Raw genomic sequence first — 14500 nt, forward strand, 5'->3', positions numbered from 1 at the left:
TATTAAACTAAAATTTGATGTGATAGCTGAATCATCCCTAACATATAACTTGAGTTGACCTCACATAAAACTTGATATTTTTATGTTTAAGGTTTGAATAAAACTGTCACAAGATTATCTCAGTCTAAAACAATGCTTGGATTTTTAATTAAAAAAGTGTATTGTGTATTTATTTAGTTGATTTATGACATAATAATAATGACATTTATTTGAATAACAGAATTGCGTACATGCACGCACACGTATGTCAGTGTGCGCGCGCGCGCTGCTGTGTGTGAGTGTGTTGAGGAGGAGGAAGAGGAGGAGGCGGAGTGAAACCAGACGCTGGGACTCATCGGGAAGGAAAACTTTTTTTTTCAAAAGTTTAGGACGCGAGAGGAGAATCGCAGCAGCAGCAGCGGCCGAGCTGCGGAGGATATTAACGGGACGGGAACTTCAGGGAAACGATCCCATCAGATTATTTGGAGATTACAAATTTCTGTGAACTCTAAACAAAGGATGTATTTCTTCTGAAAAAAAGACAAACCTGCTTTTAAACGCTGGGAACTTTTCCACAGAAATGGAAGGGAATGCCCAATGGATTATTTTCTCCTTTTTATTATGTTTGCATGCTGGTGAAGGTAAGTTCAGCTGCTGAATTATAAATCACAGCACGTGTTTGTAGATCCACAGGTTGTCTGGACTTGTTGGGACAGATGACCCTCCCGGTCCGGACCGGTCCACGTGAAGATGAACTACTAATGAGCTGAAGCTTATCTTAAAAACAAATCAATGACATAATTTAATTCGCATATTTTACATATTATTTATTAACTCAAGTTTGTTATTAAGCGGACAACTTTCTCAAAGCCCCTCAAAGTGATTAAATCCCCTGCAGAGAAGAGCAGGTTGGAGCAGATAATCAGGTTCCCATCATGCTAGAAAGTTTCACATGATGTTCTCACTAAAGGAGAAATAAGTCCTGGTTAAAGTTCCTTTATTTTGTAAATACAAAGATCAACCTTCTCTGCTAGTAAACCCTTAATACAGAGTTTGAGTGGAGTTCAAAAACATTTTAAACACTTATTTTCTTCAAATTGTTCCAGTTCTAGTTTTCTGATCTATATGATAATAAAATTGTTATTAGGGGAATTGTTTTCTGTGATCAGAAATATAAGTTTGTTTCTCCATCAATAAAACACAAAGCTTTATCTGCATTGTGCAAAGTCAACAACACACACAACTTCAGCTTCATAAACTCAGCAGGAGTGTCTCTCCTGCTGTTTGTGTTTCACTATCAGTGAGATTTGTTACTCTTTGTTGGCAGGATACTTTGCAGAACTGATGGACATCCTTGTTTAATTTCTTTATCGTTAACATTTTTAGTCAGGTTTTATGACACAAAGGAGTTTCCCATTTTATAAGTTTGGGTGATTTAATGGTTTCCTAACAAATTTCCTGAATTTCCACAGGGTTTCACTGTGCGGATAAGAACAGACCTTGTGAAAATGGAGGGACATGCATAGATTCACCTTCTCGATGCATGTAAGTAAAACCATAACACTACAACATTCGGTGAAAGATGCACTGAGGTGAACTGAGTTCAACTGATTAAACTGATTCCTCTCCTTGAAATCATCAGTAGTGTTTCCTGTGCAGTTAAGTCGTTGTATTCTGTTGTGTGTTTATAACAGCCACATGTTGGTTTAGTGTTGAAAGGTATAAAATTGATTAGGCCTGCTGATGAGCATCACCAAGCCTCAACATGTTTTGCTGCCTCTCTCATTTCTTGCACCTGTTAAAGGGCTTAGTCAAACATAAATCATAAAGGTTTTTTTTTAAACTTGAATCCTCTCTTTTTACAACAAATATCTGATTATTTTAATTGTATGCTAAACTTTTGGTAATTTCTTTAAGATTTAATTAACTATTTCATGAATTTTCCTTGTTTTGGTGAACTCTTGGATCTTGAGGCTTTTGTTTTTCTAATTGACGAGGGGGATGTGTGGGAGACTGTTACAATAGTTCAGTTGCCTGGGGGGGTCATCTGCTCGGTTTAAAAACCCTGTAAGTTTAGGAAACGTGCTTGAGTGTTTCAGATGAAAGAACTACAGACGGAAGTCTTTGCTTCCCTCCAGAACAGAAAATGTATTATTTTATTGGTGAGAGCTTTGGGTCAATGTTTCACCAGCAATTTAAAATCACTTGTCCCAGGCAGTTAGCCTACATGTGTATGTCAGTTTGAATTTTGTGCAAAGTTGGTTAAGATTTTATATTTTATTGCCAGTTGTAACCATTACAGGCTAGGCAATGTGTAACTTGATAGCATGTGAAGCAGGTAACCACTAACTATCCTATTTTTAATCATTAGCTTTAGCCAAGACAATTGAGCGTCATTCAGTCAATGTATATAATATTTTTAAATACATCATTTTACACCGAACCTACCATCCAATTTAGAAGTAACTGCCTTTGTTTTACGACCTTAAATGAAATGACATCCTCTTACTAAAGGTTGTTTAAAATTTTAACAAAGAAACTCTTATTGTTTAGAATAGTCTTTTAAATCTCACAATTTAGTACCACGGCATCAAAGGCAACATTACCTTTCTCTTTGTTCGTCTCTTTTGTTCTGTTAGTCCACCTTGCTGCAACCAAGTACTTACATGTGTTAAAGAAATTAAATGTGCTTTGGTCTGTGCTGTAATGTTTTTTTTTTAAAAAGCATGAGTTTAAAGGTAAAGCCTTTCTAATGAAAGTGGAAAATAAATGTCAAAATACGAGTCTCCGAGCAGCATAGAGCAGGGGAGCCGAGCGTGGACACATGAGAGTGGTCAGACCAGTACTATGAGTGGTGGAGTCACCCCACCCCTTCCCATGGGAGCCTACAGAAATGGGAGATCCAAAACAGCAGAAAAGATCCATTCTTCCCCCAGATACCTGGCTGTAACCTGGCACCACAGCACAGGGTGCAGAGAAGTTGAGAAGAAAGGCCAAAGCAAAATGAGGGCAACACAGAGGGGAACGAAACATAAAGCAGATACAGATACATGCTTTGCCTTCTCCAAAGAATTTGGAAAACCAATGGAAATTAAGCCAAATGACACTGTTCTAACCTTGTTTTTTTGTTTGTTTGTTTGTTTTGCAGAAAGAAGTTATCTTTATAAACTTGTAAAGTTGTTAATTTCTGTTACAGGAAATTGCTTCTTACATATCAGAAATACTGATTGAATGGCAGGTGCTATTGTCACTGTCCCAAATACCAAATTATCCCATATCTTATTAGGAAAAAAACCAACACATTCTCACTCCCGAGTCGTCACATATTGACGTTTTTCAAAGGTCCCTTTGCGTCCAATTTTGACGCATCAGGTACCCCCCTCGCGTCAGTCCTTGCCGCCCGCGGATTTTCCGGGTTGCGCCACCAGGGGTCTTTGGGTCGGGGGTCTGAGGTTAACCTTAGGGATCAGGATTAATGGTTAAGTTTAGGGACTGGGGTCAGGGATAGGATGTCTACAGTGAACATTAGGTAATTTTAGGCTTTGCAACACGTAGTTGCCATGAATTTCCTACATTTTCTAAAAATGGTTAATTTTACGTATCAGGGTTAATGGTTAATTTTAGGTACTAGGGTCTGGGACAGGATGTCTAAAGTGAATAAATGTAATTTCACGCTTTGGGACGGTAGTATTTGTGCATTTTCTACACTTTGAAAAATTACGACAACAGATTCCGCCCCATCCCGTCAAAATATGACGCAAGGGGGGTACCTGATGCGTCAAAATTGGACGCAAAGGGACCTTTGAAAAACGTCAATATGTGACGACTCGGGAGTGAGAATGGGTTGAAAAAACATAATAAATGGAACAAATTTTGTTATTTTCACTATGTGTCTCTGTGAAAGCTTCCTCTATATAATTTGGGGTTTTTTTAAGTCTTGAACATCAGCACCTGTTACATTTCCAGCACCTGTTACGTTTCTTAAGACATTTGGAGAAATAGTTACAGAATCAATCAATCAATCAAGACTTTATTTGTAAAGCACTTTTAACAGCCAACAGCAACCAAAGTGCTGCACAGCAGAATAAAAATACAATCAGATAAAATCAAATAAACACTTTGGTAAGTAGAAAGAATACAAAAACTTTAAAAAACTGGCCTGCTGCATGTGCTCTCTAGAATTAAAAGCCAAAGAACAAAAATAAGTCTTTAAAAGACATTTAAAATCATCAAGTGATCTGGCAGACCTCATAGAGGGAGGAAGCTTGTTCCAGAGTGTAGGGGCTACGACTGAAGGCTCTGTCCCCCTCAGTCACCGGCCGAGTCCTGGGAACCACCAAGAGCATCTCAGATCTCAGAGCTCTACTGGGATGGTAGTGATGTATAATATCAGACAGATAAGAAGGTGCCAAACCATTTAGACATTTAAAAACCAAAAGTAGGACTTTAAAATCAATCCTAAAAGGAACAGGCAGCCAGTGAAGAGAACGTAGTACAGGGGTAACATGCTCACACCGTCTTGTCCCTGTTAACAAACACGCTGCTGAATTTTGGACCAGTTGGAGACAGTGGAGAAGAGACTGTTCAATTCCACTATAAAGTGAATTGCAGCAGTCCAAGCTAGAAAAGATAAAAGCATGAATAACCCTCACAAGGGTGTTGTAGGGAAGGTAAGACTTAACTTTACAAATAAGCCTTAAATGATAAAAAAAAAAAAAACTGGATCTGACCACTGCACTGATCTGTCTGTCAAATTTAAAATTGTTGTCCAAAATCACCCCAAGATTCCTAATAAAATCACAGTCTGAGTCCAAAGGGCCAACAGCACTGTTTAATCCTGCCAGTAGGTCTGATTGTACAAATCTCAGGACCTCTGTTTTATCTTCATTTAAACGAAGAAAGTTTAGCTCCATCCAGGATTTAGAATGGACTTGTGGCAGTTACAGCTCCATTATAAACAATGGAGTGACCATTCTGTCGTTGAAAATTGATGAGTTTTAAGCAACAACACAAAGTTAATTGTGGCTGTAAAGCACCTTCTTTTAAAGTGATTGGTACAGTCCTAAATGTTGGTTCAACCCAGAGCTTCTGATTATCATTTCCTGGTAAACTAAGGTCATTTATAGTTTTAAATGCTTTATAGCTGGGCTTGTGTGAAAAATACAAAGTGACCTTCAATTATTGTGCCACTGTAAAATTGTCTGAATAACCACTGCTTGGCACATCATATATTCCAAATACTTCTGTAACTATTAGTGTAATTTCCTAACACATTAAGTATTCACTATGATCTTGAGGTATCTTGCAATGTTGAACTTGACAGTGAATGGCGGATCATGTCACCAGGAGTGTGGCCTTCAAGGTGAGCAGTTAGGAAGTCCAACTGAAGAGACTTTGACCCTCAGCTCCCCTGAGAATGTAGTGTATGAAGAGGGCCACTGCAGCCTTGCTGGAGGAGTAATAATTAGGCAGATTGAGAGGGTGTCACTCAGAGAGGAACCAGCTGGAGAAATTGGACGACTGGGGGTAGGGAAAGGGGTAGAAAGAGGCTGAGTTGGACGGAGGGGGGTGAGGTTAGTGTGCGGGGGGCACTGCGTATAGGACAGCTGGTGGATGTTGTGATGGTAATCCAGTGAAGTCAGATCTTTACAAAGAGAAAGCGTAGGGCCAGGTGTTGCCATTGAGCAGTCAGTCGCCCCCATACTGTGAGAGACAAGCTTGTGGAGGAATGAAGCTGGTAGCCCACAGCCTCTGTAGCACATGTTGCCTCTCTCACTGAGCAGCAGCACCAAGATGCAGCTTTTTTCTCTCATTGCATGTAGTCCTAGCGCTCAAGAATCGTCTTCCTTTTCAGCTCAGTGGCAGATCGCAGATTACAACCAGCTCTTTCCCTTCAGATCTGCCAAGCTGAGTGGAAATGAATGTGGATCATCTCTGCTGCCCGAGACCCTTGGATTCAATGGTCTTCTGAATATTATGAATTGGTCGCCCTTGGCCTCAGTAGCAGACTTAACAAATAAATTTTGGGTGTTTTGTCGTGACCCAGTAGCAACTCCTGTCCTCCTAAAACATGATGAAAAAGGACATCTTTACTTTTGAGAAGAAGCAGGCTGTCCACTCAGTGGGGAGGCTTGTTTCTGTTGCTAAAACGTCTGTAACTACTTTACTCTGTTTAATGTTTGGAAAATAACGAGATGATACAAGTGCAAGTACTTTAGGTGAGCACCTATTCTTTGTTTCATTATTTAGTTGTTGTTGTTGTTGTTGTTGTTTTTCTCAGAATGGGTTACACATTCTTCAGATGGGAACTGACTGTGGGTGTATTGTTTTAGTACATGAAGGTTAAAAATAAAATTTTCACTTTATAATTAGAAAAATATCCCCATGCCAAGGCATGTATTTTCTGAAAGACCATAGCAAAGAGACAGATTAGGTTGTTAGCTTAGTTCACGGCATCTCAGGGCTAGTGTTTTCTTTGGCATCTTTATGGTGGATTAGAAAGGAATGCTTAGTAAGTAAGATTCCTCTTCTCCCTCTGGTCCTTTCAGGTTATTGTCCCTATACCCCATCCATTTGCCCTGTTTGCCCCTTCAGGAATGCCTTTAATACTGTTAGCGGTGCCTCATTGAAAAGTTGATGTTTCAGTTAACTTGTTTGATTTCCAATTAGTTACTCTGCAATGTTGTGACCCAACATAAAGCTCACATCACTCATGCTGCCCTGTCAAGCAGATGGATCTATTATCGTGCCATTACCCAAGAAAACTGATGCACTGAAGACTGGGCAGCTTCAAATGACAGTATATTCGTCAAGAGCTGAGTGCAAACAGACAAATTAGTTGAAATGTGGCTTTGTTGTCCCTTTTTCTCTGTGGGTGATGCTTGGAGATTGGGAGCTGTGGTTCCCAGGCCCTGTCAATGATAGTGGTGCCTTCTGACCTCTCTGCTACACACATCCTGTCTTAGCTCAGAAGCTTAAGAAGCTTACTGAATGTACGAAGGTCTTCATGCTCCATCATTCTCTCATCTTTGCTTTATTTCCTTTTGCCACTGCTACATGGCTTAGTTGCATAAAATATATTCTTGTCATTGCTTTGAAAGTACATTTAGAAATGTTAAGTTAAAACCTTTGTAATGAGTGTGTATGTATGTCACATTCATCCCTAAATAATGTCACCTTTTCCATTACTGGGAGTTGGTAGAGGAACATCCTGTGTATGTCTGAACTGCACGCTTATGTAGGGATAAGTCAAGCTTTGAAGTTTTATCCTCTCGCTGTCAAGACATTTAAGCAGGTCTGATTGGAAACACTGAAGTCGGCCAGTAAAATTTTCCCAGTCTCTCCCTCCCTTTAGGGATGGGTCTGTCATTAAATGATTGAAGAAAAGGCTTTCACTGTTCAAATAAGCAACCTTAATATAAACAGTTTTACTGTACTCAGGCCTAATGTTTTTTTTATTTATTTTTTCATATTTTGTTTTGGAACTAAATACATATGAGGAAATAAAAACAACATTCTTAAAATAATATAATTTATTAGAGTTTTAAAAAGCTGGCATACATCTTTTTTTTTTTACAAACACCCGTATGTCTATGGGTGACAGCACTTAAAATAGTAAACATTCTCTGGCTGTTTTCTTTTGCTTATCATAAAGAACCTTTGCCGGTGCCCCATAAAAATCCTCATTCTTTTAGAACTAGAAGCGTGTAGCGTGTGTGCTGGTCTTATTCAGTCAGTGTGACAGTTTCTGTCAACAGCGTTAAGTGTGGAGTGTGTCTTATCAGATGTTTGCATGTGTCTATTTACTCCTCACTCCTGGTGCAGAAAATTCTTGTTGTTTGGTGAATAGCAACACATGCCAGAGGACAGTCTAATTTACTTTTTTTAAAACTAAAAGAACACAAAAGCTTCATGTTTGGGTTTTACATGGGTTCTTTCAAGTTTCCAAGTTTTTCAGAAATCTGGTTTGGTTTAGGTGGTTGGGTGGGGTTTTGTGGCTGAGTTTAGTTGAGAATGCATTAAAGGACCCCGACTCTAGGATTCCTGCAATGTGGTTATGGGCAAACACATAGCTATTTGAAAAATTTGATGGTGTAGCCTTTTCTTCCAAACTGACACTAAATAGAAACTTGTGAAAGATCGCCTGTTAGGTGTAAATAAAGTAATGAAAATGTGAGCATGTGTCATTTTCACAGCAGTGTTGCTGAGTGCTCTGCAACACAATTATAATGTTCTTTTTGCGAAGTGGATGATTGAAGTCCATAAAAATGCCTGAGTTTTCCTTAGAATTTTGGTTTATATTCTTAAACRTGAGAACTTTGGAAAGGATTCACATCAGTCCATGTTTTTCACTGTTTTTTATCAATTACTCGTTAGGACTACATGAAAATTGTTCGTAGTCACATTTATGTCTGTGAGATGTTTGGAATGGTTTTAGGGGATCTTTTTTGTTGTTGTTGTTGTTGTTGTTGTTGATCTGTTTTAATGCGCCTAGTCCATTATAGCATGAAACCCACCACCACATGGTTTGAATATAACTGTGCCAGGCTGCTTTGGCTCGTTTGTGCCACTCAGAACTACCTTCACGTGAAGAGGAACTCGTTCTCTAAAAGTTCCCCAACTGCCCTCACGAAGCCCTGTCTATCACCCCCACTTTTTTTTTCTTCCTCACTCCGGCTTTGTCTCACCATGGGTTACTGTTGCCAGGCTACAGCCCAGGCCTTTAAAAACTAGCTGTTTGGGTCACTGCCCCCCCCCCCCCCCCCCCAACACTTTTATACAAAGGGGTTCTGACTACTTTAGTTCTTTTATTTGGGCCACAAAACAATCCCAACCCCCAATCTGGCTCTTTGCAGGAGAAGGGAGAGCCAAGCTGAGAAGAGCCAAGCTGAGGAGACTGCTGGAGGGAGGGGGCAAGGATGGGCCCTTGTTGGCAGTGTGGTGTCTGTACAGACTCTAATAAAGGAGAGAAGCTGCTTGCTGCTTGTTTGTGGAAAAGGAGGAATGGAAAAAAACAGATGCGTTTGGAAAATGCGAGTTTTTAAAAGTTACTATTTTTCTAGAAATTTGAAGTCTGCAACATGTTCTATCAAAACACTCGTTTTGTTACTACTCTTGCTCTCTTGTATTGACATACAACTACTTCAGCAGATAGGGAAGCTTCTTTTTTCTTGTTTCCAGCATGACTGTATGTATGAACCATGTCATAGATTACGGCCTCTTTGTTCAAGGTGAGCCACCTTCTGACCTCTGGCAGAATAGCTGCTATTGTGTAGAAGAGGATGAGCTCRGGTTACTCTGCTCAAGTGAACCAGAAAGCAGGAAAATTAGGATTGTATTACACAAGCATAAGTCACAAAATGTACTCGTATAAATCAAAGCAAATTAGGTGAAAGATGCTTTTGTTTGACACAGAAAAACAAATGCATCATTGCAAATGTGTTACATGTTGTGTTTCAAAGCAGAAAACTGTGTTTAGAATATTTTTTTTCTTCTTTGAATTCTTCAGTGGGTCTTCTCTTGTAAGAATTCATGATACTACAACTGTTCCTCAAAGGCTGAAGGTGGTTGTAAGTTTCTTCTGCTGTGTTTGGGTGTGTAGTGATTGTTGCATGGTTTTGCTTTTTTTGCTGTGGTGCTTTTGTTTAACTTCCCCGAAAATGTGATTTGAGACTGTATATTTGCTAATSCATGTGCTTGTGAAGAATGACCAATTCTTGAAAGATATGAAGCGCCTCATGTGTGCAAGAATGTGTTTGTTAATGGGTCAGTCTCATGGGCAAAAACAGCACAGTTGTTTTGGCTTAAAGTCTGGCAGGAGAGTTAAATGCCGGACACCCAGAGGTGCGCTGACAGATGTGGACAGGTGGCAGGATTGCAGCTGGCAAAAGCCCTCACATGTGTTGACATGGCGAGCGATTCCCCACTCTGCCCATCTCTGTGCTGAACCCGGAGACCTCCTTTCTCATCTGCTGCAAGCTCTTCCTCAAAGGTCAGATGTCGGCAGTCGCAGTGTATGACTAAAAGGCCCGTTGCACAATAGMAGCCTGCACCTGCCGTTCAAATCTTGCACGAATAGAGTTAAAATGCAGGCAAAGGCTCAAATCCTGCCCTGCCTTTCCCATAAGCAGAAGAATCCACAAGGTTAAAATGAGACTGATACGCAGAGTTTTCATAGCAGAATGCCTTTCACTTTCTCTGCACTGCTTATCAGTCTGATTTGTATGTTATGGGAGTAGCGTGTTGGCATTGAGGTMTAGACAAAAGAATGTGTGTTTTGGCTGCTTGGTTCATTGTACATTTGTCAGGGAGGACAAATCCATTTTTATTACAGACATAATCATGCACTCATGTCCACTAATGCAGCAGCAATCATGCACTTGATCATCATAGTCAAAAACGCATTCCATTCCAACACTTTTAGATTAATATTAATATTCACTGGCATTCAGAAACATTCCTGGAGTACCGGTGAGTTGTTGAGTTATTTAATTTATCTACAGAGATTCATAATAGTCTGTTGAGAAGAACAAAGTGTTAAGACTGTAACTGTTTGGKTTTTATGAATTTTAAATTGCCCACAACACCAAGAGGTTCCATAAGAACTGAACAGATTGTGTTGTATTTTCCAGCTCTTTAGGCAACTTTCTTCTTTGGTACTTTCAAAGACCTCTTTGTGCCACATTCGTGTTTCATTTTTAGTGACACCCTGGATTCCAGACATAGTTAATTTGCCTCTAAATAAACCCAGCCAAGCCATGACAAATAGTTATGGGGACCAAGGGTGGGGGGGACGAGGACTGGTTGGGTGTCAGCCTTGCTTGTTTGCCTGTATTGTTGCTAGGGCAACGTGAATTGTTCACAAGGAGTGCGCAGTGTGTTTTTAGAACAAAGGACCGAGGATTACAGGAAATATGACATGACATTCCTGCTGGACTAGACCAYTCTCGTCTCCTCTTCGTCGCCACCAGTTGCACCTTCTAAAAGATGTTTTCTCCTACATAGCACCGCGCTACACTCTGCAGCCTGACTGACATTATCATCACAATCAGACGGGGGACCTCTGACATATGACCTCTCAGCGTGTGAGAGGAGGGAGTAGTTCAGGGGAAAGCCAAGCTGGCGTTCAGAGGGGATTTAAAAGATAGAGAGGCTGTATCTGTGCAGACTCTTTCTCTCGTCATAGCGGTCGAGAGCAGCTTCACTTTAACATCCCACCAATGAATCAGTGCTTTGCTGCTGACCTTGAGTGTATCTTCATGAGCTAAAGTGTGAATAGCTTGAAACTGTTGGCATACGAGAACAATGTTAGCGTATTTGTACGTTTTCTCATCAGGAATGTTTGTATCAAAAAATAAACAATAAAAAACAGCATGGTTCCTCTACTAAAAAGATAACCTTTTGTTGATTCCTTTTTTTTAAATAAAGAAATTCAAACACAGGCCAGAACCCAGCTGTCACTGCCCTGCAGCCAGCATCAAACGGTCTGTTTGAAGAGGGGGTTTGACACTGGCCAAAAGCTCCACTGAGGGTGTAGAGTTACCAGCATCACAAGCTTTTTTGAACTCCCATAGAAGCATTGCAGGGCGCCATAGAGARCCCRGTTCAAATGTTTTTCAGCCTCTTGYTACAGCACGTTCAGGTCAGGCTTACAAATAATCTACACAACTACCCTGTCAAACTTAGCTAATTAAAAGCATGGAACCAGTTTCAGTTCTCCTGTGTCTGCAGGGATTTCGCTTGCACATAATGCGTGTCAGCATGTTTTGACATTGATCAAAACCCGGTGGTCACTGCATATGTAAAACGACGAAAAGAAATAWAACATTCATGTACTGTTTTGTAATGCAACAAGTTTAAACAACCATAAAGGAGATATTAAATATGTTTCACATAGGAGCAACGACTAAAACACATCTGACACACCTTAAGTGTAGACAAGCTGTTTGATAAAATATGATGTAGTTGCATCACAATAACACCACAGGAAGGGAGAGATGATTTCATTCAAATGCTGCAGCTGTTTCTTGTATTCCAATCATAGTGTGTATAATCCTTGTTTCTCCTCGTGTCAGGATTTGTTGACATGTATTACGTTTCCAGACTGCTGTCTCTGGGTGTGTTTATCTTTATCTTTTTCTTTTTTTTTAATGCGGAAAAAAAAAGAAAAACAGAGATTTWAAAAAAAAAAGCTAAGAGTGGAACAAATGTTAGCTGGCATGTAGAAAATTAGCTCTTCCATCTGGAAACAACAGAATCTTCTTTATGAAGCCAATAAAGCGCATAAAGTGGCCTAAATATTTGATGTGGGTCTTTGCAGTCATAATGTATGGCATGGTGTGCACTCATGAGCTAAATGTAAAGTCATTCTGAAGCCCAAAGGGATTGCCGACTGTATGAGTCAGGAATTAGGTTTTGCCAAGGTGTCATTAGGACCTGATTACCACAGCATAAAGAATATTGGGCTGCGATTTCTAATGTTTAGCAGCTTCTTTTTTTTTTTTTTTTTTTGAAGATTTGGTTTGTCAGCTTGTGACCTTTTTGTGATTTGTGAGCTACATACTTAATGTGTGTCTGTGTGTGTGTGTGAATGTATGCGATTTGGGTAGATGTCGCCCCGGATTTATTGGTCCCCTCTGTCAGCACCTGGATCCCTGTCATCGATCACCATGTCTGAATGGTGCAGCGTGCAGAAGCCAGGTGGTTAATGGTCTCCCGCAGTACACATGTGTGTGCCAGAGAGGGTTCAGAGGTGAGTGTGTTTTTCAGGAGAATTTTAGTCTAAGAAAGCTACGAGTGTTTTTGACTGAGTGCGTGTCATCCACTTTCAGGCCAAGACTGCTCCCTCATCGACGCATGTGCCACAAGTCCCTGTGCCAACGGGGCTCGCTGTGCCAATTGGAATAACCACTACAACTGCTCGTGTCCACCTGGCTATCAGGGAAAAAACTGCCGCAATGACATTGACGAGTGTCGCAAGCCTGGCTCGTGTCTCAACGGTGGCCTCTGCATTAATGCTCATGGGTCTTTCCGGTGCCAGTGCCAGCAAGGATACAGTGGACGTACATGTGAGGTGTCCACCTTACCCTGTGCCCCATCTCAGTGCCTTAATGGAGGGACCTGTCGCCAGACAAGTGACCATTCCTATGAGTGTGCTTGTCTAGCAGGTACAACAGCTGTCTCTATGTAGAAACCATACGCAGTCTGTGTTTATTTCTCATGGTTTTCCCAGGCCCTCTGCAGGGTGCTGAAGTCCAACAGATTTTCCCAGCATGATGACGTAGTACTGTTGCTGGGATTTAGTTCTGTGTCTCAGGTCAGCTTCCTGTCTGCTATTAATAGCTTCTGATGGGATATGAGGTGGTGGGAGAGTTGAAGAGGCAGCATGTCTGTTCTCTTCTCCACTCTGCTCTGTTCGCTACAGAAGGAATTTACTTTATTAGCCTTCTAGTTTCCCACTGGGGACCTGACAGGAAATGTCCCCTGCCAGAGAGGAAGTCATTGAAACTGTGAGAGATTATAAAACAAGCAAACATTGAGGGGAGTGCAGACCTCTGGAGCAGGCAGGAATCACTTCCATTGCTGGCATTGTGTGGGAAAAGTCAAACGAAGACGTAAACAGTCAGACACCTTTTGAACTCTTTTACTGCCCACGTTACCCCACATTTTCTCCAGTGTGGGAAACGTGACTCGAGTGTAGGGGAAGAAATGTTTAGTATTCTGTAAAAGAGACAAGGAATGTTTATTAAACTCACAACTGTTGGGTGCTGCCTTATCTGTGTAGTGTAACACTTTCCCCATGAATCTGTTTCAGGGTTTGAGGGACACAACTGTGAGAATAATGTGGATGACTGTCCAGGTCACAAGTGCATGAATGGAGGAATATGTGTAGACGGTGTCAATACCTACAACTGCCAATGTCCACCTGAATGGACAGGTACAGCTTGTAAAATACAATTTGACAGTCATGTTTATTACATTGTTGGTGTATGTGAACCAATATGTCACTTTGTCATTGAAGGACAATACTGTGCTGAAGATGTCAATGAGTGTCTCATGCAACCCAATGCCTGCCATAACGGTGGTACTTGCTTCAACACCATTGGGGGCCATACTTGTGTTTGTGTTAATGGCTGGACTGGAGATGACTGCAGCGAGAACATTGATGACTGTGCAACAGCTATTTGCTTCAACGGCGCCACCTGCCACGACCGTGTAGCATCCTTTTTTTGCGAGTGCCCGGTTGGGAAAACCGGTATGTCACTTTGTAAATGGTTGTCTTTTCTGTGCCTCTAAAATGCAATTACCGGTAAGTGAAGTAAATACTCTTTATATATAATATTTGCACAGGTCTGCTGTGTCAYCTTGATGATGCATGTGTGAGTAATCCATGCAACGAGGGTGCAGTATGTGACACCAACCCTCTTAATGGCCGCGCCATTTGTACCTGTCCTGCTGGTTTTGTGGGAGGTGCCTGCAATCAGGACATGGATGAATGTTCGATTGGTGAGACATCAGTTTT

At 40.9% G+C, this 14500-nt stretch overlaps 1 protein-coding gene across 1 annotated transcript in view; it reads left to right on the forward strand.

Moving 5' to 3' along the window:
• Positions 1 to 363: 363 nt before the first annotated feature.
• notch3 (notch receptor 3) overlaps positions 364 to 14500 on the forward strand; it is a 45086-nt gene continuing 30949 nt past the window's right edge. Inside the window, exons 1-7 of the mRNA XM_014021865.1 lie at positions 364 to 620; positions 1452 to 1524; positions 12588 to 12730; positions 12810 to 13145; positions 13793 to 13915; positions 14000 to 14233; positions 14329 to 14484. Of these exons, the coding sequence (XP_013877319.1) occupies positions 560 to 620; positions 1452 to 1524; positions 12588 to 12730; positions 12810 to 13145; positions 13793 to 13915; positions 14000 to 14233; positions 14329 to 14484 (1126 nt within the window). The 5' untranslated portion in view covers positions 364 to 559. The remainder of the gene's footprint in view (positions 621 to 1451; positions 1525 to 12587; positions 12731 to 12809; positions 13146 to 13792; positions 13916 to 13999; positions 14234 to 14328; positions 14485 to 14500) is intronic.

The sequence above is a fragment of the Austrofundulus limnaeus genome, unplaced genomic scaffold (genome assembly GCF_001266775.1).
Source record: "Austrofundulus limnaeus strain Quisiro unplaced genomic scaffold, Austrofundulus_limnaeus-1.0 Scaffold4, whole genome shotgun sequence".
Taxonomy (NCBI): Eukaryota; Metazoa; Chordata; class Actinopteri; order Cyprinodontiformes; family Rivulidae; genus Austrofundulus; species Austrofundulus limnaeus.